Here is a 25,456-nt window from a genome sequence, read left to right on the forward strand (position 1 = left end):
GCTGTGTGACCTTGAACAAACCCACTTAACTTGATGTACTTCAACATTTCAATCTGTAAGATGGTGATGCCAATGCCTGCATGGCAGGGTTTCGTGAGAACTAAATAATAATTTAAAAAATTAGTGGGCTGAGGCTGTGGGTTTCCCACTGCTGGTCTCAAGGAGCTGCAGGTGAGTGATTCTCCACCTTTGCTGTCAGCAAGCATTAGGGGCAGAGCCTGCCATAGTGCAGCTGCAGAAAGTAGGCATAGAGGGAACTTTCCTCAACATAATAAAGGCCATATATGACAAACCCACAGCTAACATTGTCCTCAATGGTGAAAAACTGAAACCATTTCCACTAAGATCAGGAACAAGACAAGGTTGCCCACTCTCACCACTATTATTCAACATAGTTTTGGAAGTGTTAGCCACAGCAATCAGAGAAGACAAAGAAATAAAAGGAATCCAAATCGGAAAAGAAGAAGTAAAGCTGTCACTATTTGCAGATGACATGATACTATACATAGAGAATCCTAAAGATGCTACCAGAAAACTCCTAGAGCTAATCAATGAATTTGGTAAAGTAGCAGGATACAAAATTAATGCACAGAAATCGCTTGCATTTCTATACACTAATGACGAAAAATCTGAAAGTGAAATTAAGAAAACACTCCCGTTTACCATTGCAACAAAAAGAATAAGATATCTAGGAATAAACCTACCTAAGGAGACAAAAGACCTGTATGCAGAAAATTATAAGACACTGATGAAAGAAATTAAAGACGATACAAATAGATGGAGAGATATACCATGTTCCTGGATTGGAAGAATCAACATTGTGAAAATGACTCTACTACCCAAAGCAATCTACAGATTCAATGCAATCCCTATCAAACTACCACTGGCATTTTTCACAGAACTAGAACAAAAAATTTCACAATTTGTATGGAAACACAAAAGACCCCGAATAGCCAAAGCAATCTTGAGAACGAAAAATGGAGCTGGGGGAATCAGGCTCCCTGACTTCAGACTAAACTACAAAGCTTCAGTAATCAAGACAGTTTGGTACTGGCACAAAAACAGAAATATAGATCAATGGAACAGGATAGAAAGCCCAGAGATAAACACACACACATATGGTCACCTTATCTTTGATAAAGGAGGCAAGCATATACAGTGGAGAAAAGACAGCCTCTTCAATAAGTGGTGCTGGGAAAATTGGACAGCTACATGTAAAAGTATGAAATTAGAACACTCCCTGACACCATGCACAAAAATAAACTCCAAATGGATTAAAGACCTAAGTGTAAGGCCAGACACTATCAAACTCTTAGAGGAAAACATAGGCAGAACACTCTATGACATACATCACAGCAAGATTCTTTTTGACCCAGCTCCCAGAGAAATGGAAATAAGAACACAAATAAACAAATGGGACCTAATGAAACTTAAAAGCTTTTGCACAGCAAAGGAAACCATAAACAAGACCAAAAGACAACCCTCAGAATGGGAGAAAATATTTGCAAATGAAGCAACTGACAAAGGATTAATCTCCAAGATTTACAAGCAGCTCATGCAGCTCAATAACAAAAAAACGAACAACCCAATCCAAAAATGGGCAGAAGACCTAAACAGACATTTCTCCAAAGAAGATATACAGATGGCCTACAGACACATGAAAGAATGCTCAACATCATTAATCATTAGAGAAATGCAAATCAAAACTACAATGAGATATCATCTCACACCGGTCAGAATGGCCATCATCAAAAAATCTAGAAACAATAAATGCTGGAGAGGGTGTGGAGGAAAGGGAACACTCTTGCACTGTTGGTGGGAATGTAAATTGATACAGCCACTATGGAGAACAGTATGGAGGTTCCTTAAAAAACTACAAATAGAACTACCATACGACCCAGCAATCCCACTACTGGGTATATACCCTGAGAAAACCATAGGTCAAAAAGTGTCATGTACCACAATGTTCATTGCAGCTCTATTTACAATAGCCAGGACCTGGAAGCAACCTAAATGTCCATCGACAGATGAATGGATAAAGAAGATGTGGCACATATATACAATGGAATATTACTCAGCCATAAAAAGAAATGAAATGGAGGTATTTGTAATGAGGTGGATGGAGTTAGAGTCTGTCATACAGAGTGAAGTAAGTCAGAAAGAGAAAAACAAATACAGTATGCTAACACATATATACGGAATCTAAGGAAAAAAAAAAAAAAGGCCATGAAGAACCTAGTGGCAAGACGGGAATAAAGACACAGACCTACTAGAGAATGGACTTGAGGATATGGGGAGGGGGTGGGGTGAGATGGGACAGGGTAAGAGAGTGTCATGGACATATATACACTACCAAATGTAAAATAGATAGCTAGTGGGAAGCAGCCGCATAGCACAGGGAGATCAGCTCGGTGCTTTGTGACCACCTAGAGGGGTGGGATGGGGAGGGTGGGAGGGAGGGAGATGCAAGAGGGAAGAGTAATGGGAACCTATTGTATATGTATAACTGATTCACTTTGTTATAAAGCAGAAGCTAACACACTATTGTAAGGCAATTATACTTTAATAAAGATGTTTAAAGAAAAAAAAAAAAAATTAGTGGGCTGAGGCTGTGGGTTTCCCACTGCTGGTCTCAAGGAGCTGCAGGTGAGTGATTCTCCACCTTTGCTGTCAGCAAGCATTAGGGGCAGAGCCTGCCATAGTGCAGATTCCCCAGAACCCCACAGCAGGTGTTCAGCTCTGGCAGACCTGGGGCAGGGCCCAGGAAATTGCCTTTTAAACAAACACCTGAGGTAATTCTTATGTACAGAAAAGAGATCTGGCTCCACATCTAGTGAAATACCAGAAGTAAACAGTAGAACTTAATAATATTAGGCAATTTTTTAAAAATCCTAATGCATAGAATGGTAATGCAAGGGCTTTAGAATCAAGACACTTGGTTTCCAATCTTATGTTGCTTATATTGGATGAAATGCTTATCATCTATGGATTTCAAACTCTTCCCAGGTAATAAAGACAAACTACCCTACAGAATTATTTTAAGAATTAAGTAAAATAATGCACATAAAGCTCCCAGCACAATCCCTGGCATACAGTAAGTGCTCAGTATTATTCCTCTACAAATGCATTTTCACCTTGAGCTTGAAAGGAACTTGCAATAACCCCATAACTGTGGAAACCCAGAGGTGGGAACAGAGGCACAAAAATTTCTTTCTACCTTAATTCCAACCTCACGTTTGTTTAATCAAGCAATTTACAGGGGGAAAAAATAATTTGTGGTTTTAAATGCTTTGATACAAGCAGGCACTGCAATCATGATAAATCATCTCCGACATATGCCCAGCTCCTCCAAGTGACAGATGACAAACAAAAGCAGGACAAGGTCCTCCATCACAGGCAGAATCATTGAGTTAATGGAAGAATTATTGCCTCTGAAATCCACTCCAGTCCTATTGAGGGGAACGTACCAATTTATCAAAGCCAAATGAACATTAATTGCAGCAGTCTGGTAAGTTTTCCAGCCGCTATGACCTTCATTGAATTTTAATCCAAAACAGATAAGATTTCCTTCCACACAAGAGGAAACAACACAATTAGCTCAAAATGACAGCTAGATTACAAAGCAGGCACACACAAACAATGCATACACATTCACACTCACGCACACCCCCCACCCAGTGAAAATATTGATCCTGCTTGACTTAAAATTCAGCACCAAGGAGGTGGGCAGAGAAAAGGTAAATACAGACAATCACACATCTGCATAAACCCCCCCTCCCTTCATTCAGGAGAGAAATTTTGGAGGCAGAAGTCAAGATGGAGAAGGTGGCAGGCAGTAATGGAGACAGAATTTCCGTTAACTGCTGTAATTAACGTTATGTCTCATCGGGGAGAGATTAGGAAAAAAACAGAGAGGGGAGGAAGGAAACACAAGTATGATTTTGCTATTAAAGACACCCTTGAGCTGGGGAACATTAGCCGCAGAAGTTTGAACTGGGTGATTGTTTGACTGTATTGGTAGATTTGCAGACAGCATGATTACCACAATGAAGTGAAATATCATTGTGCCGAACCTATATGTTTACGGCTCCCACAGCACAGAGTGAGGGGCCATCTACTGAGTGCACATCACAGCTGGGGGAGGTTTAGAAAGTGTGGTGCAGTGGGGGCCACACACACACACACACACAGAGTCATGAGATCTAGATGGGAAGGCCAGCTCTGTCATTGATCTGCCACATGACATTGACCACGTCACTCTTTGAGACCTACAGGCTTAGTTTCTGTATTTGTTTTCACTCTAAAATGAAGGAGTTGGACTAGAAGAGTTTTAAAGTAGCTGTTTTTGTTTTTTGGGGGGAACCTCAGAAATGTCTGCTCTCATCACTTCTAAGGAAGATACGCTACCTCCTTCCACAGTCCAAGGGCAGACCTGCATTAACAACACACAGAGTCAAGTATTAACTAGATGATTATGAAGATGGGCCCCTAAAAGGTCTTTACCCATCCTTGCCCCTGTAAGAGAAGAAATACTATAGAGGAGAGAGATCACTTGGAATCAGAAACTTAACTTTAATTCTGGGCTCAGGCACTGGCTGTGTGATCTTAGAAAAGAGTAGTTTTAACTGTCGAGGCCTTGGTTTTATCATTGGTGAAAGAGGAACAATGACAGTAGCAATATTAATGAAATGGATGATACAACATTTGTGTAGAGTTTACATGTGTGACCTCATTTTAATTCCAGGAGGTAGAAACTATTATTATCATATTTTACAGTGGAGGAAACTGAGGCACGAGGGAGTAACTTAACCATGTCACGCTGAGAGGTCAGCCATGAGTCCAGGACCTAACCCAAACAGTCCTGCTCCAAAAGCAATAGTCTTTCTGTTTTTAACTCTTTTATATTGAAATAATTATAGACTCACCAGAAGTTGCAACGTTAGTACAGAGAGTTCTTGCATAGTCTTCACTCAGTTCCCCCTAAAGGTAACATTTCTCATAACAAAATACAGTTGGTCCTCCTTATCTGCAGGTTCTGTATCCATGGGTTCAACCGATCCTCTGTTAGTTGAATCCACATATGCAGAACCCATGGATACGGAGGACCAACTGAACTACATCATTTTATCTAAAGAACTTGAGCATCCATGAATTTTTGTCTCTGTGGGGGTCCTATAACCAATCTCCCATGGATACTGAGGGACAACCGTAGAATAATCAAAACCTGGAAGTTAACAATACAATCCCATCAGCTAAACTACAGACCTAATTTGGATTTCACTAGGTTTTCCACCAACATTTTTTTTTGGGGGGGGGGAGGTGGGGGCCGGGTCTAACCCAGGATCCTACGTGGCATTTAATTTTCGAGTCTCCCTTGTCTTCTCTTATTTGTGACAATTTCTCAGTCTTCCCTGTCTTTCATGATCTTAATACCTTTGAAGAATGCTGGTCAGCTATTCTGTTGCATGTCCCTCACTTTGAGTTTATCTCTAATGTTTTCTCATGATTAGAATCAAGTTACACCGTTTTTTTGGCAAGAAAACCAGAGAAACGGCATTGTGCTCTTCTCAGTGCATCCTATCAGGAGATTCAGGTTGTCCATATGTCTTATTCCTGGTGAAGCTAACTTGGATCGCTTGGTTAAGGTGATGTAGTGGGTTGAACGGTGGACCCCCAAAAAGATATATCCATATCCCAGTGCCCAGAACCTGTGAATATGACCTTATTTTGCAGATGTAAGTAAGCTAGGGATCTTGCAAGGGGGAGATCATCTTGAATTATCCAGGTGGATCCTCGATCCACAGACACATGTCCTTACGAGAGACACAGAAGAAAGGACACGGAGGAGAAGGTGAGATGCAGATGAAAGCAGAAATTGGAGTCAAGTAGCCACAAGCCAAGGAAGCACGGAGCCACCATAAACTAGAAGAGGCAAGGAATGGATTATCCCCTAGAGCCCTGCAGAGCATGCAGCCCTGCTGACACCTTGATTTTGGACTTCTGGTCTCCAAAACTGTAAAAGCATCAACATCAATTTCTGTTGTTTGAAGCCCCTCAGTGTTTGGTAATTTGTTATAGCAGCCCTAGGAAGTTAATGCAAGTGGTAACTGCCAGATTGTTCCACTGTAAAGTCAACATTTTCTTTTTGTAATTAATACATATCCGAGGGGGTGGGTGGTGGTGTAATTCTTTGAGACTGCAAATATCCTGCTGCTTCTTGAAGTTTCACCCATGAATTTTAGTATACATGGGTGGATCTTGTTGGTAGTAATTATTACAGTGGTGACGGTCTAATGGTGACTTCCTAGTTCCCTCTTTCCTCTACATTTATTAATTGGAATTCCACTGTAAGAAAGAGCTATCTCTTCTATCCCATTTATTTCTTAGTCAATTATTTATATCAGTATTTTAGAGTCAATATTCTTAATAACTCCTGACCAACTTAGCTCTAAGGATGTTTTCCAAGGCCAAGCCCAACAGTGAATTAGAAAGGAATTTTTAGGAGGCTAAAGGAAAAGAAAGGGATCTTCTCTGAGCACTGTTCTAAGACACTTCATGTGTCTTTTATCATTTATTTCTCCCCTAAGCCCCATGAATGAGAGATTCACAGCCTCACTGGAAATTCAGGAGAAAGTAAGAATCAGAGAAGTTCAGGAATATATCTAAGGTCAAACAGCAATATGGGAAAGAGTACGATTTGAATGCACACTTGTCTGTCTCCAAACACACATCACTTCCACCAAACCAAGCTGCCTCCTGAGGATGGGGAGAGGGGACAAAGGGGAGTTAAGTGAAGCAGGAAGTGGAAGCCCACTAATGAACCCAAAGGAAGCCCACCTCGATCTTTACTGTGGATAGACTCAGAACATGTGGGAAGGGGAGTAAACAGTGGGAACATGGCACCCCACTTGTACACACACCCCATTCATTCATTCCCTGTTGCTAGAACACCAAACGAAAGCCCTGGGTTCTTGAAGGAAAATGAAATGTGGACAAGAGGCAGGAGGAAAGCAGGTGGGGCGTGGCCATGGAGAGGACATTCTCCCTGATTTTCCTGCCAACCCATCTGGCCCCTCCCCGTGTTGCCTCTCTGCAGTCTCTGGATCCCCCCCCACCCTCCAGGACTCGGCACTGCAGCCTCACCCACCTCAACCTCCACGGCCTCTTCTCAGATCCGCTGGTCCCGAAGCCCCACCTCAGACCCTCCCTGTCTCTGCTGGATGTTGCCCCATCTTCTGGACTTCAGCCTCCTCCTCGCTCCTAGCACCCCACCCTTCACCCCGTCAGGGGTGAAGCACCCTTCAAGGCTCTTTCTGGGGATCCCAATCTATCTGGTCCCTCTCAACTCTGCTGTTTCTCTTTCCCTGTTTACTTGTCTCTGTGTGGTTTCCTCCATGTCTTTTATTCTCTGTTTCCTCTTTCCCCGCCTCTGCTTCTATTGCTAAATCCTTTTCTGTCTGTTCCTGCCGATTTCCCTTTATTTTTCTACATCTCTCTCATTGTCCTTGGCTCCCTTTTTCTGTTTCCTTTTATTTCTCTCTGCCGCTGGTAGTTTCTACACATCTAGTGTACAACAGTTGCTCAATAAATACTGGTGGATGTCTGTTTTTCCTATCTCTTTGCCCCCCCCCATTATGCAGATTTTTTTTCTTATATACATTCCCATCTTGCATTTCTTTTTGACCAGAAGGCTCAAAGGAACTGCCTCCAGGCCCCCTTCCTGAGATGCATATCCAGGATGCCTTTGTCAGCCTTCTCCAGCTGGGCTTGATTGCTGGCCCAGACGAATGGAGTAGGGATGGAGAACGTCCATTTTCTGGCCTCATTTTTCTCCATCTGTAAAATGAGGCGTGGTCTCATCTAATTGCTATCTGCAATTGTTCACATGCCCATTCTCCATATAGGACCGTACACCCCTACCACTGGCTTGGCCACACGATATGCTCTGGCCCACAGAATGTGAGAGAACCCATGTCTAAGCATTTGGTTTAAGAGCCATCCTAGATTTCTGCCTGCTGTCTTGCTCATTGCCATGAAAACCAAACGTCTCAGACTGGGGCTCCCCTTCAGCCACAGTCCCAGCATGAGAAGACAAGCAGATCTGGGCCACCGTGACTGCAGCTGCTGACACGTAACGTGCATGAGAAATAAAGCATTGTTTGGTCAGTCACTGAGGTTCAGAGTCATCTGTTCACAGAAAAAGCAAGCAAAAGCTGACATCTCAAGAATTGGATTCTGCAAGGTCTAAGGTGTTTTCAGCTCCAACCTTCCAACCAAACTGTATAGTTCTACTTCTTTGGGGGGAAACCTAGCCAAATGCTTTCATGTGCATTATCTCAGTTCAATGTTATGATTCTAATTTTATTTCCATTTGGCAGATGACCAATCGAGAAGCTCAGAGAGGTGAAGGTTTGTCCAAATCTCTGCAGCTGGTACGAGGTACAGTTTTAACTGGAAACCAGGCCTCCTGACACCACCTCAGGCTCATTCCATCAATACTTCCCTAAGCTGCATCCCTAAATGTTGTGGGAGATAAGCCATATTTCCTTTAGGACAGAAGCTGTGGCTTATTCTCCTAATCTTCCCATTAGCCTAGCTAGAGACCCTGTGGGCTTTTAGTTAATCCTTGTTGTTGAGGCAAGCCATGGCCAAGCTTCAAGGTACATATGATTTACATTTTTTAAAACTAAAAAAAATGTATTTGTGATTTTAAAAATTTCACTTTCTGGGGAAAAAAAAAAGTAAATGGGATTCACGAGGTATGGCACACATATAGAAATGTACTTGGGATATTTGTACTTCCAAACTTCATCATGTCTTGGCAACAGTTATAAGCTTGAGGATCTCAACTTACAGATGGGGATACTAAGGCTAAGAAGGGAATGTGACCTGCTCAAGGTCATAGAGCACATGAGGGACAGGGCAGGGACAGCTGAGTCCCAGGCCAGAGTTTTTTGTGCTATGTGTATCACATGATTTTCCTACCACTGGATTTTTGCTGTCATCTTTTTAAAAATATTCCTCTTAGTCATGATGTTTCCCCTTCTACTCCGCCTTCACTCTGAAAGGCTTTGGGTTCTCCCACCTTGGTTGCCCTGGGCATCCCTCATTAATATCACTTATAAATAACACAGCAATAGCACTTATTGTTATTTCTTGAATTGTGTCCCCACCAAAAAGATATGTTGGACTCCAAATCCCCAGTACCTCAGAATGTGACCTTACATGGAGACTGGATCTTTACATATAGAGGTAATCAAGTTATGATGGTGTCATTACGGTGGGCCTCAATCCAATGTAACCAGTGTCCTATAAAAAGGAGAAAATTTGGACACAGAGATAGACACCCACACAGGGAGAATGCCAGGAAGAACAGAGTTATCTTGCCACAAGCCCAGGTGCTATAAGAAGCTAGGGGAGAGGTCTGGAACAGATCCACATCTTGGCCTGCCCACAGCTTGATCTCAGATTTCTAGTCTACAGGACGATGAGGCAGTAAATTTCTGTTGTTTAAGTCACTCAGTTTATGGTACATTGTCATGACAGCCCTAGGAAACATATACTTGTAAATAGCAGTCTTAACACTTATGACGACCTGACTCTGTGTCAGGCTCTAGCATATGTGCTTTATGTGTATCATCTTAGGTGATCCTCACAACAGCATCCTTTGGCAGGTATTTCCATCCTCACTCCATTGTAGATGAGGAAATGGAAGAAGCAGAGGGAAGGAACATGCCCAAGTCACATGGCCGGTAAGTCAGTTACGAACCTTGGGCTACCAGGTCCACAGTTCTTGCATGGTAGTTATATTCTCTATGCCTACATGTTCTCAAAAGTAGAACAGGAGTAATAATGACATCTATTGATTTAGGATTATCGGAAGGATTAAATGAGTTAACAATCTGTCAATGGCTATAACACTAACTAAGCATTATAACAGTGCTTGTTAGCATTATTATTTTAAGACTCTTCGCTGTCTTATTTTCTCATACATTTTCTACTCAGTTATTGTTTATCTTAACATATGATCCCCAAAAGTAAACACAATATTTCAAGTCTCACCTAGAACCTTCTAAAACTAGTTGCTCAGAAAACTGGGTTTTCATGAATACAACTTAAAACCTAAGACCCCTTTTAAAGATCAAATCCCACAGAGTTGGCCTGTTCTGACCCTGTGGTTGATTTTTTAGAGCCTTTTGTTTTTTTTCTTTTTTTCTACCAGATAGGATTTTCATTGTTGGGTTTAGTGGGCAAGTAAAGCATTGCATGATTGAGTGATTAAATCAATAAACTAAGGAATGCATGATATGCTGTGAATGAATAAATGCAATGACTGGGGAAATGATCTAAAGCCATTTTTCACAGAAAGCTTTAAAATGTACTATCCCCATATCACACAGATCCTTTAAACAAAGCTACTGATTGAGAATGGTAATAATAATTTCTTAGATTTATGGGGCAGTTTATAATCCTCAAAGTGTTTTTCTATATATTATGCCATAGAATCATAGATCTTCAAGTTTGAAGGAACTACAACAGTCATCTAATTTAACTATTATTCCTCTCAAAATTCTGACAAATACGGCTTCTAGCCTTTGCTTGCATACCCTCAAAGACAAGGACCTCACTACCCTCTGACTCAGTCCCCTCCATTTCTGGAGAGCTCAAACACTTTGGAAGCTTGGTCCTTTGTAAGCCCTCCTCACTGGGGCCCACCAGTACAAATCTGTGGCATTTTCTGTGGGATGGTCCCTTTGAAAGAAACATGTCCTCAAAGGTCTTCTCTTCTCACACATCAAATCAAACATTTCCTTTCATCCCTTTGCTCAAAACATTGTGGCAACAATATTCGTCACTGTTGTCACTACAGCTAACATTTTAATGACAGCTACCACTTTGTGAGCACTTACTGAATTTCAGGCACTGCACCATGCAGAATCACGCCCAAGAGCAAAGATTCTTATTAATTTGTGCAGACTGGAGTTGGAATCCCAGCTTTGGTACTCATTGGTGATGTGAACTTCAGCAGGTTATAAAATCTCACTAACTCCCAGGTTCCTCATCTGTAAATGAGGGACAGGAGCAGTACCTATCTTATAGAGGAACCAGAACAATTAAGTGGAATGCTGCATGTACCACACCTAGATTGTGCCTGGCATACAGAAAGTCCTCAGTGAGGGTAGCCATTGTTTTTATTATGCGTGTGTGACCTCATTCAGTACTTAGAAAATAATCTGAGAATTAGGAAATATTATTGCTATTTTACGGATGATGAGGTTGATTTGGCCAAGGTCATAAAGCCAGCAACAGAGATACTGTTTAACATTGGAGTTGACTCCCAAGTCATAACCCCTCTTAACACACCCATAGATTCCACATGAGGTGGGAGTCTTTGTATTAATTTGTCCATAACATCTTATAATTTAAGTCAGCAACTAATTCAGGGAGAAGAAAAATGATGGTCTGCTTTACAGATTAAGGGCAGAGGATCTGGAGTCTGCCTCTATAGAACTAAATATTGGTTTTACCATTTGACCTTGACCAACTCACACCAATAGCTATTGATATTATTAACATCTCAGGTTCCACATCTATGAAATAAACATAACAATAGTATCCACCTTAAGATCCGTTGTAAGGCTTAAATTTAATAATGCATGTAAAACAAAATTTGGAACACTAGCTGGAATGTAGTGAATACTCAGAAAATGTCAGGTATTGTGAATATTTCTCTAGATCAGATAGCAAGATAGCAGCAAAAAGAAGACTCAGTCCAATGTCTCCTTACTCCTACATTAGAGTCCTTTAAAATTGCTGCACCGGTAGTAGTAATAGCCACGTTTATTGTATACCCACAATGTGCCAGACTAGATATTAGGTACGATTTATATATTTCTTCCACTCTTCTCAATAACCCTGTGAGACTGGTAAGATCAGTTGTTTCATAGATAAACTGAGACTCAAAGAGGTGATGGAACTCCCAAGAGTAAAACCATCAGGAAGCAGGAAGCAAGAAAGACCATGCCTTCCGAACCTCTGCTCTGTTCTCTGCATCCACTGTGCCCCCCGCATGGCTGAGGCAGGCATGGGACTGCTCAGAGTAGCTGAAGTTGGGGCTGCAGACTAGATGAATGACCCTCTACTTTCTTCCTCTGCCCAGGGTTTCACCGAGTACACCTCTTTGTTGCCTGACTCTTGGGATATTAATAGTCAGATGATGCAACCTTCTGGGATAAAGTAGATGCTCAACTCAGGGCTTAACAAGCCCAAAAGGGCATGCTGGTTCCACTCCAGTAGGCATGGATTGTAGCAGATTCCAGTGACTGAGCTGGAACTGGCTGCCCTGCATGGGTGGGCAGGATATTTATGCTGAGGAAAGCGGATGGAAAACATTGACTCTGACCTCCAGGTTTCTTTGAGATTTCACTGGATGATTTGGTCTTCTCACAAACCATCTCAGATCTTCACTGAAGATGGTAACAACGCAAAGTTTGACAGAGGGAGAGTCATGGTGTCCTCAGTAGCCCCGTGACATGAGTTTGGAATCTTGGAAAAGCCTGGGCCCAGAAGTGCTTTCTTGTTAGCCACGCGGCCTTAGGCAAGTCAGTTAAACTCACTGAATCTCAGATTTTTCATCTGTGAAATGGGAAGGCAGGTCCCAGCCACCATGAATGCCATTTTAAATGTTTGGGATTTAAAAATCTAAAAGATTCAAGATTTGTTTTAAAAATTAAAAAGATTGGTAAGGTGGGAGTGGGGAGAACTAAACGCTCTTTTTGTTCTTGCTGGATTATCTGTGGCCAGAATGGCAAGGACAGAGTCTGAGGCACGGAGAGGTCTGTCCTCCAGGCCAAGCCCCGCTGTCTGGCTGGGGGTCCTGGACAAGTCCTAGCCTGTATTTGGACCTCAGTTTATCCATCTATGAAATGAATGGGTATAATACATCAGCACGTCTCCATAAGAAAAGTGTGCCTAATAATAAAAGCTAATGCCCTTGTATGCCAAGCTCCTCTGATACAAGTGCTCTGATACACAGTAAGTATTAGTATAATCCTCATTTTTATAGATGACAAAACATGGCATAGAGGGGTTAAATACTTTGCCCAACATCACCCAGAGTGCTAAGTGGCAGAGTGAAACTTTACACCCAGGGACTCGGGCTCAGGTGTCTATGCTTATAACCATGTCATCCTACCTCTGTGTAGAGGGCAGGGTTCTCTGAGGCATGTCCCACCTCTGAGAGGCTGGGCTGCCATCAATGGATGCAAAGGGGACCGATGCTTCCTGGACAGGACTGTCTGCTGAGGGTAAGGGGAGGACAGGAAAGATGAAGATCTGGGAGCACTGAAGGCGGGAAGAATGGGCGGGACCACAAGGTGGTAGCCTTGGGCCACTCCAGCTTGCAGGCAGGGAGGGTCTAGAGACTGGCAACCTCCACGCGACCTACTCCACCAGCCACATCCTGAATTACAGGGAACTGGAGCGACATCTGGGTCTTAGTGAGTTCTTCTTTCCAAGCTAAACTCAATGAGCAGAAAAAAGTGAGAAACGCCTTTAGTCTTTGGGGAGGGGTCTGATTTAAGTAACACTAACACTGGGCATGGAAGCAGAGAAAGCCCATGCAGGACTCACTGATCATTGAGATAATACTGTCTAGGCCACTGGGTTATGGGAAGGACGGAGGTGAGTAAACGCCATGCCAAACAAAAAATGCTTAATAAATATTAGTTCAAACCGAGTCTCACTCAGACATTAAAAGAAGAGCTGTCACGCCCATCAGCCCCAGGCCCCTTGAGGCACTCAGCAAGTACCCTGAGAGGGTGCTTACAAACTTGCAACCCAAACTTAGCATGCAGGCACCCACTTGGCTTGGCATGTGGCTGCATCACTCGCTAAATATAAAAATGGGAAAAGTCTATCACACTCATTCCGTGAATAACACAAAGGCCTTGATTTGTTCCCCCACGTGATGAGCATACGTTAGGTCCAAATTTAACGTGGCTGTCTGGCTGGGGTATGTGTGTGCTTTTCCAAAAAGAGAAAACTTCCAAGCACTTACTCAGCCCTAATGAGAATGTCTAATGCACAGTGCAGGTTGAAGAGGAACCGGGAGAACAGAGCCCAAAAGGCAAGATCTGCTCCACTGTAGGCTCTTGGTAAGTACTGTTGACTACTGAATGGAAGGAAAAAATGAAGGGCTGGGTTATAGCCCTATTTTGCTGAGTGGCCTTAGGTCAATCACTCTACCTCTCTGAGCCCTACCTTCCTCACACATAGGTTGGGACTAACTTTTCCTACCCTCTTGCATCTGGCAGAGCTGTGCTAAAGGTAAAAAGGGGAAAATAACGTAAGCACGGCTTCAGGAGTGAAAAGCACTAGAGTGATGTCAGCTGTAGCTATTATCTGATCTCTTCTTGAGCCAATTAGACCCTGTACATTCTGCCCATTGCATTTTTTTCTATATACTGTGCAAAGCCATTAATTACAGCTTTTCTAATACATCATTAATGTGAATCTACATACACTTTAGACTACCATTCAGGCGATTTCTGTCCTAGCATCCTTTTCTGAGGAGGCAGCAGCCTGAGTGTTCCAGATCCTGGGGCCAACAGACAACAGATCTCTCTGTGTCCATAACTTCATCTCTAACATGGAAGTGACATGCCTGACTTCTTGGTGAAAATGCAATGAAATCATGTCCATGAATGTGCCTGGTGCAGTGCTTCACACATGGTGGATAGTCAAAAAATTCTTGCATTGAGAGAGAGAGTGTAGAGGACATAGTTCAGTTTTTGTAGCCAGATACACATGGGTTCAAATACCCAAGAGCAGCTCCGTCTCTTTCTAGCTATGTGACCTTGGGTAAGTTTCTTTACCCCTCTGACTCAGTATTCACAGCTATAAAGTGAGGGTAACGGAGGGGGCTTTGGTGTGTGACAGCCCCGGCTCTGCCCAGTCCAGCTCCAGGGACCACCATGCACGGTCTACACTGCAGGGGGTGTTGTGAGCGTTAAAGCACCTGGCACATCAAGGGCACTTGGGAAAGGGCAGCCCCATTCCAATTTTGTTTGTTCAGTCATTCTTGGAACGGCTGGTTGTGGAGCGCTGAACCTCAGCCCTCAGCAAAGCAGGTCAAGCACGTGACAGATGTTAAACAGCTATTCCCAGAGATGTCAGCCAAAAGGCCAAGGAGTTGGAGACCCTTTATTTCCTCCTCTGAAGCACAATTAGTTTGTCACAGCTGACAGATGATGGACGAGTATGCATCAGTCCAAGTGACACCACGGGATCCATCCGACCTTCTGTTTATCATTCTAACCTCTCGCACTTGGCCAGCTCCTTCCCTCCACCTGCTGGCAATCCCCTGCCTCCTGCCGCAGTCTCTCCACTCGCCCTTCCCTTTAGCCACCCCCCAAAGCCCCAAGTGCGTTCCCACTCACTCACCATCACAGAAATGTGGAGGACGTGCATCTGCTCCTCTACAATCTCCGAGGGCTCCTGGAGGGTGGGGGCAGTGGCCCGGGCCAGCTGCCCGGAGCTGCTCATGGAGACGTGGAAGTACAGGGTGCCGTTCTCCAGCCACTGCTGTCTCCAGTGCACCAGCGAGATGTCCGCTGCCGTGCCTGACATCTCTGCAAGACAAGACCCAAGGTGCTGGGTGAGCAGCAGGCCTGGCCTCGGCGCTCCGCGGAGGAGAGGGGCCACGTGTGTTCAGGAGCTCTGCAGGCACCTACCTGTACCGAGATGCCTCTCCCCACATGGCATCTCTGAGCCAGAGATCATCACTTCCACTTACAGATGAGTCGACTGTAGCCAAGGTTATCCCCAAGCAACAGAGTGGCAGAGGCAGGATTCGAACCCAGGTCTGCCTGGTGCCCTTTTGGTACCAGCATGCATGATAAGGTAATTCATTCTACTCCAACAGTGGAGGCGAACTAAGCAAGAGGTGAATGTGCTTACGTTCTTCTGAGGCCACAGAACTATAAGAAGGTGAAGGAAGGACATCTCTGAAGAGTTGGGAGCTCAGACTGTGAACTCTTCAGAAGCTGAGCTGGAAATGCTCGTGGCAGAAATGCAGAACCTCAGAGCCGGCAAGGCCCAAAAGAACATCTGGCCCAGCTGAGGTACCTCAGGATCACCCTTTAAGGGAAAGGAGCTTGGTAAGTGGGTTGTTCTGAGCGATTTCTCCTGCTTCAGTCAGAGCCACTCCATTTGTTCCCTCATATTGTATATACTGTACTCTCAAGCAGGGAAGTACTGGCACAAAGGTTTCCATGGCTTAAAAATACTTGAAAACCCTCTTTCCTACTTCAATGTTCTCATATAACCAATGGGAAGTTAGGACTTTCTAGTCAATTGTAAGGTCACCTGACTTGAACTTCCTAACTCTTGCCTCTATGCTGTTTTTCCCTCTGAAAATACAAAATAATAAGTATCACTTTAATAGTACTTCCAGTCAATGTAATTGTACCAATATAGCTTCTTATTAAGAAGGGTGAGAGCATACAGTACCAAAAGCGTCCTTGCAGTGGGATCATACAATCTTTTCCTAGTGCTGTCTGCTAAAGGGATGTGTCCCTGAAAATAGTTTGAAGGACAAGGCCTATCAGTGTGTCCTGTGAATAAAGGGGAAGGGTGATGGGGTTGGTGAATTATCAGATCTTTCCTCAAGTGAGAGTTACTGTAGGAAACAGAGGCAATCAATCCATCAATAGACAAATGGCCTTGATAGTGTCTGACGTTTGGACCTCTGGACAAAGCTATAGAGCTGACCTAGAGACAGTATTTCTACAGTCCCCAAAGACCTCATGTACATGCACACAGACATGAGCTTGAGGAGGATTGATGAGGAAGACGAGTTAGAACTTCTTCTCTAGTCAGCTCACCCCATGCCCACGGCAGCCCCCATCACACCTGGTGACACCGAATAAAAGAGTCACCTTGAGATGAGATGATGATATTTGCTCACCAAATTCTACTGAATTATTCTTATATGGTCCATTCCCAGTAGACTCTAACTCCTTCAATTTCACAATCAAAAGTCCTTCGGGGAAGAGCACCTGGCACTGAATAAGTGCTATAAAAAGTTAGCTATTAATATTTATTATCATTATTATTATTAATAGGGACAGGATCTAATTCACCCTTCAGACGCTCTTGAGACATTCTTGATTGCCTGCTTTCTCTCCCGCTCTTTATCCAGTCCATCAGGAAATCCTTCAAAAGGCATCCGAAATGCAACCCTTCTCAGCTCCTCTACTGCAAGCCACCTGGGCCAAGACACCCTCCTCTCTTGCCTGGCTTACTGCAAGGGCTCCTTAACTTGACTCTTTTCTTCCACCCTTGCCTCTTCTGTCTATGCTCCACCAGAAGCCAGAAGAATCCTGCCACAGCATAAGTCAGCTCACGTCACCACTCTGCTCTAAACCAACAGCCTCCCACCTTATCCCAAGGCAAAGGCAAAGTGGCTGGAATATAGTAAGTTATTAGTCCAAGTGAAAACCTGCTTGGGCTTCCCTTGCTGCAGTAAGAGTGGAGCAAGGCTGGACATCATCTCAGGAGTACATCGGCTCCTAGAACTTAGGCCCCAAAGGGCCCCCAGAGCACCCTGTGTGGCCCCGGGGAGGAGACTGGCTGGGAGCCTAGTCTATGAAGCACGTCTCTCCCCAGCACCTTCTCTCCCCAGCCTCCCAGCCTCAGCATCGGAGGACGTGGAAGCAGCTTCTCTGGCAGCCGGCCAGCTGGGCCAAGGCAACGCGAAGACATTATGGTGAATGGCCTTGCTCAGTGCCTTGCTCATTTTTCTCTCTGTGCATCAAAGCCAGAACCAGATGTCCAGGGAACCCAGCGCTGGGATTTGCCTCTGGAATTTGTTGTCTCTCATTAAGCAGCTCAAGAAGGAGGGTCTGTGTGCTGTCAGCTGGGCAGGCACTTACTGTGTTAAGAGTCCCTGCAATGGCACCGGCAGAGAGCCCCAAGGCAGGCCACATCTGGTTGACACAGCCTGGGACAGGAGCAGGCAGAGGAAGCGGAGGAATCCTTCCTGAAATCTGCACCCCTTACTTCTGGAGCTCTCCCCACCCGTGCCTGAAACCCCACCATTAAAGGAACTTGCCATCCCCGTGTTCAGATTAGAAAACAGAGGGCCACGCAGGGTTAGTCACTTGCTTAAGGTCACTGGTGAGCTGGTACCCAGCTGGACCCAGTGGATTTCCAGTCTATATAATTTCTACTATGCCAGTTGCTCTTATAACATCTCCTTTTCCTTGACTAAATTAGCCCATGAACCAATTGAGCTCTTTGTTTGCTACGGCAACGAGTGCACAGTCAGCAGACAGTAAACGTTAAATGATAATAACAGTGTGTGAAACAGTAAATATTGAATCACAGAGAACAGCTCTGGCCTTACTCTATTACAAAGAGGGAAAAAAAAACCCCAAAACTATTGTTGGGAGGGGAGAAGGGGCATGAAACTTCAGAGGGAAAATTGCCCCAGCGGAAGCAGAAGGTCTTGGTCATTTGTTCTCTCCTTCATTCATTTATTCATGTGTTTCTCTGTTTAGACACTCAACACACCTTACTGAGGACTTACTCAATAGCAGGTGGCTTAGTAGCTTGGAATCCGGAGTGAAATGAGACATAGCTTTGCCTTTGGGAAGCTCACAGTCCTTTAATAGCAGAAATTCTACCCCTGCCCCATGTCACTGTGCACAAAGGTGCACGCTTTCCATTTAATGTGACCCAGGACGCCCCCGCATCATCCGCTCATCGCATGCCCCAGCTCTACAGGAATTACAACTACTCCCCACACAGGCCAGGCTTCCTCTTGTCTCAGCACATACAGACTTTCTGTCCAGTGTCTCTGGAACTCTCCACCCAAAGCTTGCAAGCTGGCTTCTTCTCAGCCTTTGTCTCTCAGTCCAACTGACACCTACTCAGAGAGGCCATGCCACTCTTACGTAAAGTACTCCTCTCCAAAACTATAGTTCGAAAAGATCCATGCACCCCTATGTTCACAGCAGCACTCTTTACAATAGCCAAGTCATGGAAGAAATCTAAATGCCCATTGATAGATGAATGGATAAAGAAGATGTGGTACATATCCACAAAGGAATATTACTCAGCCATTAAAAGAAGGAAATAATGCCATTTGCAGCAACATGGATGGACATAGCGATTATCATACTAAGTGAAGTAAGCCAAAGACAAATATCATACAGCATTGGTTATATATGGAATCTAAAATTTAAAAAAGATACAAATTAACTTACTTACAAAACAGAAATAGATCCATAGATATAGAAAACAAACTATGGTTACCAAAGGGGAAGAGGGGGAGGGATAAATTAGGAGTTTAGCATTAACATATACACACTACTATATATAAAATAGATACACAACAAGGACTTACTGTATAGCACAGGGAAATATACTCAATGGTTTGTAATAACCTATAAGGGAAAAGAATCTGAAAAATATATAATAAAACTGAATCACTGTGCTGTAGACGTGAAACTAACATGACATTGTAAATCAACTATACTTCAATAAAGAAAAAGATTAAAAATAATAAAGTACTTCTCTCCATATACCTGCACTCTCTATTGTACCGCTTTTACAAACACTTTCTATGGAACTTATCACTATTAGAATTTTACTTCATGTATTTTCTTGAACATGCATTTAATACCTGTCTCTCCAGGATGGCAGGGACCCCATGTGTCTTATTCCTGCCACATTTCAAGTACTTCGGCACATATAAGTGATCAATTAAAAAAAAAAATACTGAATTCCTGAATGATGAATACACACACACATATACACTCATACACACATGTGTTTATACATATCCATAATAATAAGATGAAAGCAGTGTTGAGTTTCATTAGGGAAATAAAGAAAAAGTAAAGGTCCATTGGGAACTTGAGGGTGGGACAGGACTTTCCTAGCTTTGAGACCAAGAACCACTCCCAAAACGTGGTAACATGAGTGTTGCAGAGGATGGGCATCTTGTTAGCCCTCGGAGGAGAGAAGGAGGCAGAGAGATGGGCTGGGTGGCTGGGTATCTCAGGGCAGTGAAGCCACATGCACAAGAAGGAGGGCAGTAGAATGTCAGGGTGGGAATATGGTTCAGACATAGAGTTAAGAGCTTTGGATGTCTGGCAACAGGGTATACATTTTTCAGCATGCAGTAGGGAATCAGCGGGTAGACTTGCTCCGAGAGCCGGTCCTGGGTCCATTAAAAACAGGTCAAAGAAACAGTAGCATAACCAAGGCTAGGTTCTTGAAATTCCCTGATGATTGATTTTCCAATTGCATTTTCCCTCTCCTCTTCCGCTAGCCCCTGCATATAAACATTTCATTGAAGTCTTCAAGTCATATTACGATCAAACTTAAAGCAAAAGGGAGACTAAACGCATTTGGTTGGTAACAAAGATGATTCCCATAAAGGCAGATTATGCTGACATGATGAATATAAAATGAAACAGCAGATATTAAAGTGGGAGAATTGGTGCACCATGCCTTCCGGCGGTAGACTGACTCCAATGCCTGCCCCCCTCCCACCCCGAAGAGCTTAGTTTTATATTGGAATCGTAAAGAAACCCAGGGATTGCCTCTTCACCTTTCACTGCTCTCCCCACATGGGCTGCAACTCGTGAAATATTCAATAGGCTCAAATCCCCTCCACTGCCCGCTAAAGCCAAGCAAGAGGATCAGCCTTCATCAGTGATTCTGGGAAGACCTCCACCTGCCTCAGCAGCCACGGATGCCTTTCAGCCTCCTGGAAAAGAAATAAAAAATCCCAAAGGCGTGTTGTGGTTTTAATTGGCTTGTTCTCCCTAATCTATGGCACTCATTGTATTTTTATTTAATTCCTGAAGGTCATTATGAAAATAAGCAGCTCTTCTGATCACCAGCCATCTTGGTAACGTCTCCCAAGTGGCTAACTAACCCGTCTTCAGATTCCACAGCACCAACTGACCCTCCTGCAGATTATGCACGTAAGGCCAGAGAGCGCTTCTGATGAGTTTGCAAATGGTCTTTGCCTCGCCAGGAGGGGGAAAGCAGATGTTCTGTGAGATGAACTCACTGCCTAGGTAGAAGGAGCTGGGAAAGGTAGTGACACTGACTTCACGCACCCCTGACATTAGCTGTTCCAGCCTCCATGGGCGGTCACCTCTACGCAGTAAGTCCTGAGGAGTGGGCTTGGGAAACAGATCTCAAATACACACCCTTCCTTATCATCTCTACAATATCAATCTCTACATTGTTATCTCTAAGTGGTTGCCTTACTGCGAACCTTTATCATCTCTCTTGTGGACTGCTTCAAATGGCTCTGTGCCAGTCAGTGTCTCATCAGAAAAGAGAAGACACACTCAGTAAGGTGACTGAGAAGTGTTTAATAATGGGACCATTTACAAAGGCTTTGGAAGTGTCTTAGGGTTCTCAGAGACGCAGAAGCAATAGAACATATATAGCTATATAGAAAGAGACTTATGATGAGGGTCTCGCTCACATGATTATGGAGGCTATGAAGTCCCACAGTCTGACATCTTCAAGCTGCAGGCCCAGGAGAGCCAGTGCTGTGGTTCCAGTCCAAACCCAAAGGACTGAGAACCAGGGGAGCCAATGGTGTAAGTCCCAGTCTGAGCCAAAGGCCTGAGAACCAAGAGGGCTAATGTCAGGGGGCAGGAACAGATGGATGTCCTGGCTCAGGCAGAGAGCAAATCTCCCCTTCCTCCACCTTTCGGTTCTATTCAGGCCCTAGAGGTACTGAATGATGCCCACCTACACTAACAGAGGCCTTTATCCTTTACTTAGTCCACGCATTCAAATGCTAATCTCTTCCAGAAACACCCTCACAGACGAGCTCAGAAGTAATGTTTTGCCAGTTCTCTGGAAATCCCTTAGCCCAGTCAAGTTGACATATGAAATTAATCATCACAGGCAGGGTTAAGGCCAAGCAATGATGAAGCACCTCAAAGCTGGCAACAGCAAGGAGCTGTCACCACCCTAGGCCTGAAGGGGCAAAGGGAGGGAGGCTTCTATCACCCTGAAAGAGCCATAGCTGTAGGAAAGGGCTGCTAGTCAGCTGCTGTGGCTTTCAGGTAGTATTGAATTCAGGGGTGAGGCGGCTGGAAGAAGGACCTCAGTCCTTGTCTTCTTTGAAGAAGGAATTTAGCAAAGAGATCAAGATTGTGAAACAGATAAAGCATTTATTAGAAGCAGTGGGCATGTGGAAGAGCACACAGGTGAACTCAGAGTGAGTTGCCCCCAATAGGGGCAACTAAGGTCGCTTACGGGGGAGACAGTCTTCCAGGTGGTCTCTGGCCAATCATCTTGTTTGTGCCCATATTTGGCCTGACTCAGGGTCCTTCCTGGTGGGTGTGCACATCTCCCAGCCAAGATGGATTCCAACGCGAAGGTTTCTGGGAGGTTGGCAGGACATATTAAGGGCTGGTGTCTCCTCGCTCCTTGGGCTCCTCCCTAGACTGAGGACCCTCTCTGCACATGTGTCGGGCTGCGAAATCCCCTTGGCCACAGGAATGAGGAAATCGTGGTCTCTCTGCACCCACCCACTCAGGGCCCAATGCACCTGCTAGTATCTTATCTCAAAGTGTCAGCAGGTGATTGGCTGCAGCTGCTCAGCCTGGGGCCCACCTACCTCCTACCTCAGTATAATCCAGCAGAATAACCTAACTCTGACAAGGCATGACCAAGCATGGAGGTGATGGGGTAATAAATGCTTCAACCTCACCCTCCTTGTACCTGCTAATCTCTTACAGGTGCCTGACATGGGCAAACCCCAACCAAACACCCAAGGGTGCTCCAGTGAAGCAAATCATATGGGTCAGCCTTCCAAGGCACAGAGCAGGGGGGAAAAGCATGGAGAGTGGATCTCAAGGGGCAAATGGAGACTACCGAGTAGCCCCAACCGTTATCCTTGCCCCCAGTTTTCCTTCCTTCCAGCCATCCTTCAAAGGGCTACCATGATTACGTGTCTAACTTATAAATATGCTCATGTCACTCCTTTGCTGAAAACCTTTCAATGGCTCTTGATTCCCCTTAGGATAAAACTTAATTTCACCAACCTAGCACCTGCATTTCTCCTCTGCCTTACCTTATTTCACTCCTTTCTTTGCACTTATATGTTAAATCTGATCAAAATACTTATGTAATCTTCCACACACACTATCCTGTTTCTTACTTCAACATCTTTGAAGACATTTTCTCAGAGCTTTCCTTTCCTGGTGGGAAAGGTATAACCTTTCCTACCAAACCCCACCCCTCGCTCTGGAAGACTTCCTTGACCCCCGTATGACCCCCTCTTTATGCTTCCATTAAGAGGAAATACTGCCTGCTGCACAACATTATAGACTGGAGACCAACTGCTGGATTTTGAACCCCAGTTCCCCTGTGTTCAAGTTGTATGTCTTTGGACAAGCTTTTTGGCTTCTTCATGCTTCAGTTTCCCCATCTATCAAATGAGAATAATATTAACAGCACCTGCTTAGTAGGGTTGTTGTGAGAATTAAATGAGATAATACAAACAAATTAGCTTTTAACATTAATCTTGATCCTCAGTGAGCATTCCACAGTTCCATTTGTTACATATTACTTCATATACAGAGGTGATAGCATCTTATTGTAACATGGTATTTATCTATGTTAAAATGGTCTGTTTACATAGCTGACCTCTCTCACTGGGCTCTAGTGCAGGGATACATCAGAGCCATCCGTGTGCCCTCATGCCTGACACAGTAGCCGAATACAGAGAAGAAGGTTCCATAAATCTTTAGTGAGTTGAACTGAGCTGTCCTCATATCTGAATTCAGATGGGCATCCCCAGAAGACAGAGAAAGGAGATGGCAACTCAGGACGCTAATGACGGCTTGATGCCCATATAACTACTCTACAGAAATTTATTCAACAACTGGCTCAAGTTTAAGCACCCTGAAGAACGCAAATGAAGAGAAAGACAGAACTTTAACTTTCAAGGAGGTTGCATTCTCATGGAGCAGAAGAGGAAGTTTATATAGAAAATACACGGTCCCTATGATTCTGTTTAGAGATAAGTATATGCATATACAGCTGGGAAGAAAAACACTGGAACATCAAGAATGGGGGGATCAGAGATGATTTTAATCATGTTATGATTCATTTTTCTCTACATTTTCTACACTGAATATATATTACCTCTGTAGCAGATGCAAATATGTGCTCACCTTAAAATTCACTTAGTCAACCAACCTTTTCTGAGATCTGGCATAAAGAAACTATCCTCAGGAGCTCAGTCCAAGGAACAGAAAAAAATCATGCTATAAGTAGCTATAAATCAAAACAGGAAGCTTAGAGCAGAGGAGAGAACATCTGGCTGAATATAGAAAGTATTCAGAGAGGAGTCTTAAAGGAAGGACAAAATTTCAACAGGTACCCATGTAGTAAAGGGTATTTCGGATGGAGGAGTGGCACAAAGACAAGAAGGCAGGAAGGTTGCACGCGTGCAGAGGAGTGAAGTGGGAGGATGCCAGTAGAAAATACGGAAGCTCATCATTGCAGAGGAAACACAGAGAGACAGCATTTTGTAGAGAGGAAAGTAAAAAGGGGGTTACCATGCTATACCTATGGACAATCTGCTAGCAGAATAAAAAGTGTTAGGTCCAACTTGGGACTCCCTCACGCAATCAGACCAAGTCCTAGTTCAGAGGCTAATGAATCTCTTCAAATGCTATAAATGAAAAGGAAAAGATGGATGGATGGATGGATGGATGGATATATTCTTATGTTTCTGACTTCATCAATAATCACACAGCCTGGGTTAGTGAAAGAAACACTGAATTTGGAGTTGGAAGCCTAGGTTTGTGTGATACCTCTGCACCAACTGGACAGTTTACCTGAGGACAAATCACAAAGCTTCTATGATTTTCTTTCTTTCTTTCTAAAAGTGTGTGTGGCCGGCAGTGGGGAGGGGGGTGGTCACGATCTGTCCTACTTACATCACATCTAATGTAGAACTGAGAGAAAATAAGGTCATCCCTAGCAATGTGCTTAGAAATCTGCAAAGTCCCATGGCCAGTCCTGAAAGCAAATACAATCATGATTCCCATCATTCAACAATGTACCTTACCATAAATATTTATTGACTGTCTAAAATGTTCCAAGCACAGTGTGAGGTTTTGTGGATAGATTGGATAAAAAGATGCATTTCATTGCTGCCTTCAAAGACCTTCCATTCTAGTCTGGATTTTCCTCTGTTCCCACTAAGCAACAGCAGCACCATTTCCTCTTGCTTCCATTCACTCATTCTTTCATCCACTTATTCATTCATTCATTCATGGCAGAGAATTGTGTCTGTCTAGGTAATTGCTATCCTCAGTGCTTAGCATACAGCAGGTGTTCAATAAATACTTGTTGAATAAACATACCACTCGATGCACATTTTATAAGTTTCCTG

General features: G+C 43.8%; 1 protein-coding gene across 2 annotated transcripts in view; it reads right to left on the reverse strand.

Annotated features, from left to right (window-relative positions):
* The window catches only part of ASTN2 (astrotactin 2), a 902,613-nt gene that overhangs the window by 745,171 nt on the left and 131,986 nt on the right, over positions 1–25,456 (reverse strand). For both annotated transcript variants that reach the window (XM_036855709.1, XM_036855708.1), the window contains exon 2: positions 15,445–15,632. In XM_036855709.1, the coding sequence (XP_036711604.1) occupies positions 15,445–15,632 (188 nt within the window). The remainder of the gene's footprint in view (positions 1–15,444; positions 15,633–25,456) is intronic.

This window comes from Balaenoptera musculus, chromosome 6 (genome assembly GCF_009873245.2).
Source record: "Balaenoptera musculus isolate JJ_BM4_2016_0621 chromosome 6, mBalMus1.pri.v3, whole genome shotgun sequence".
NCBI lineage: Eukaryota > Metazoa > Chordata > Mammalia > Artiodactyla > Balaenopteridae > Balaenoptera > Balaenoptera musculus.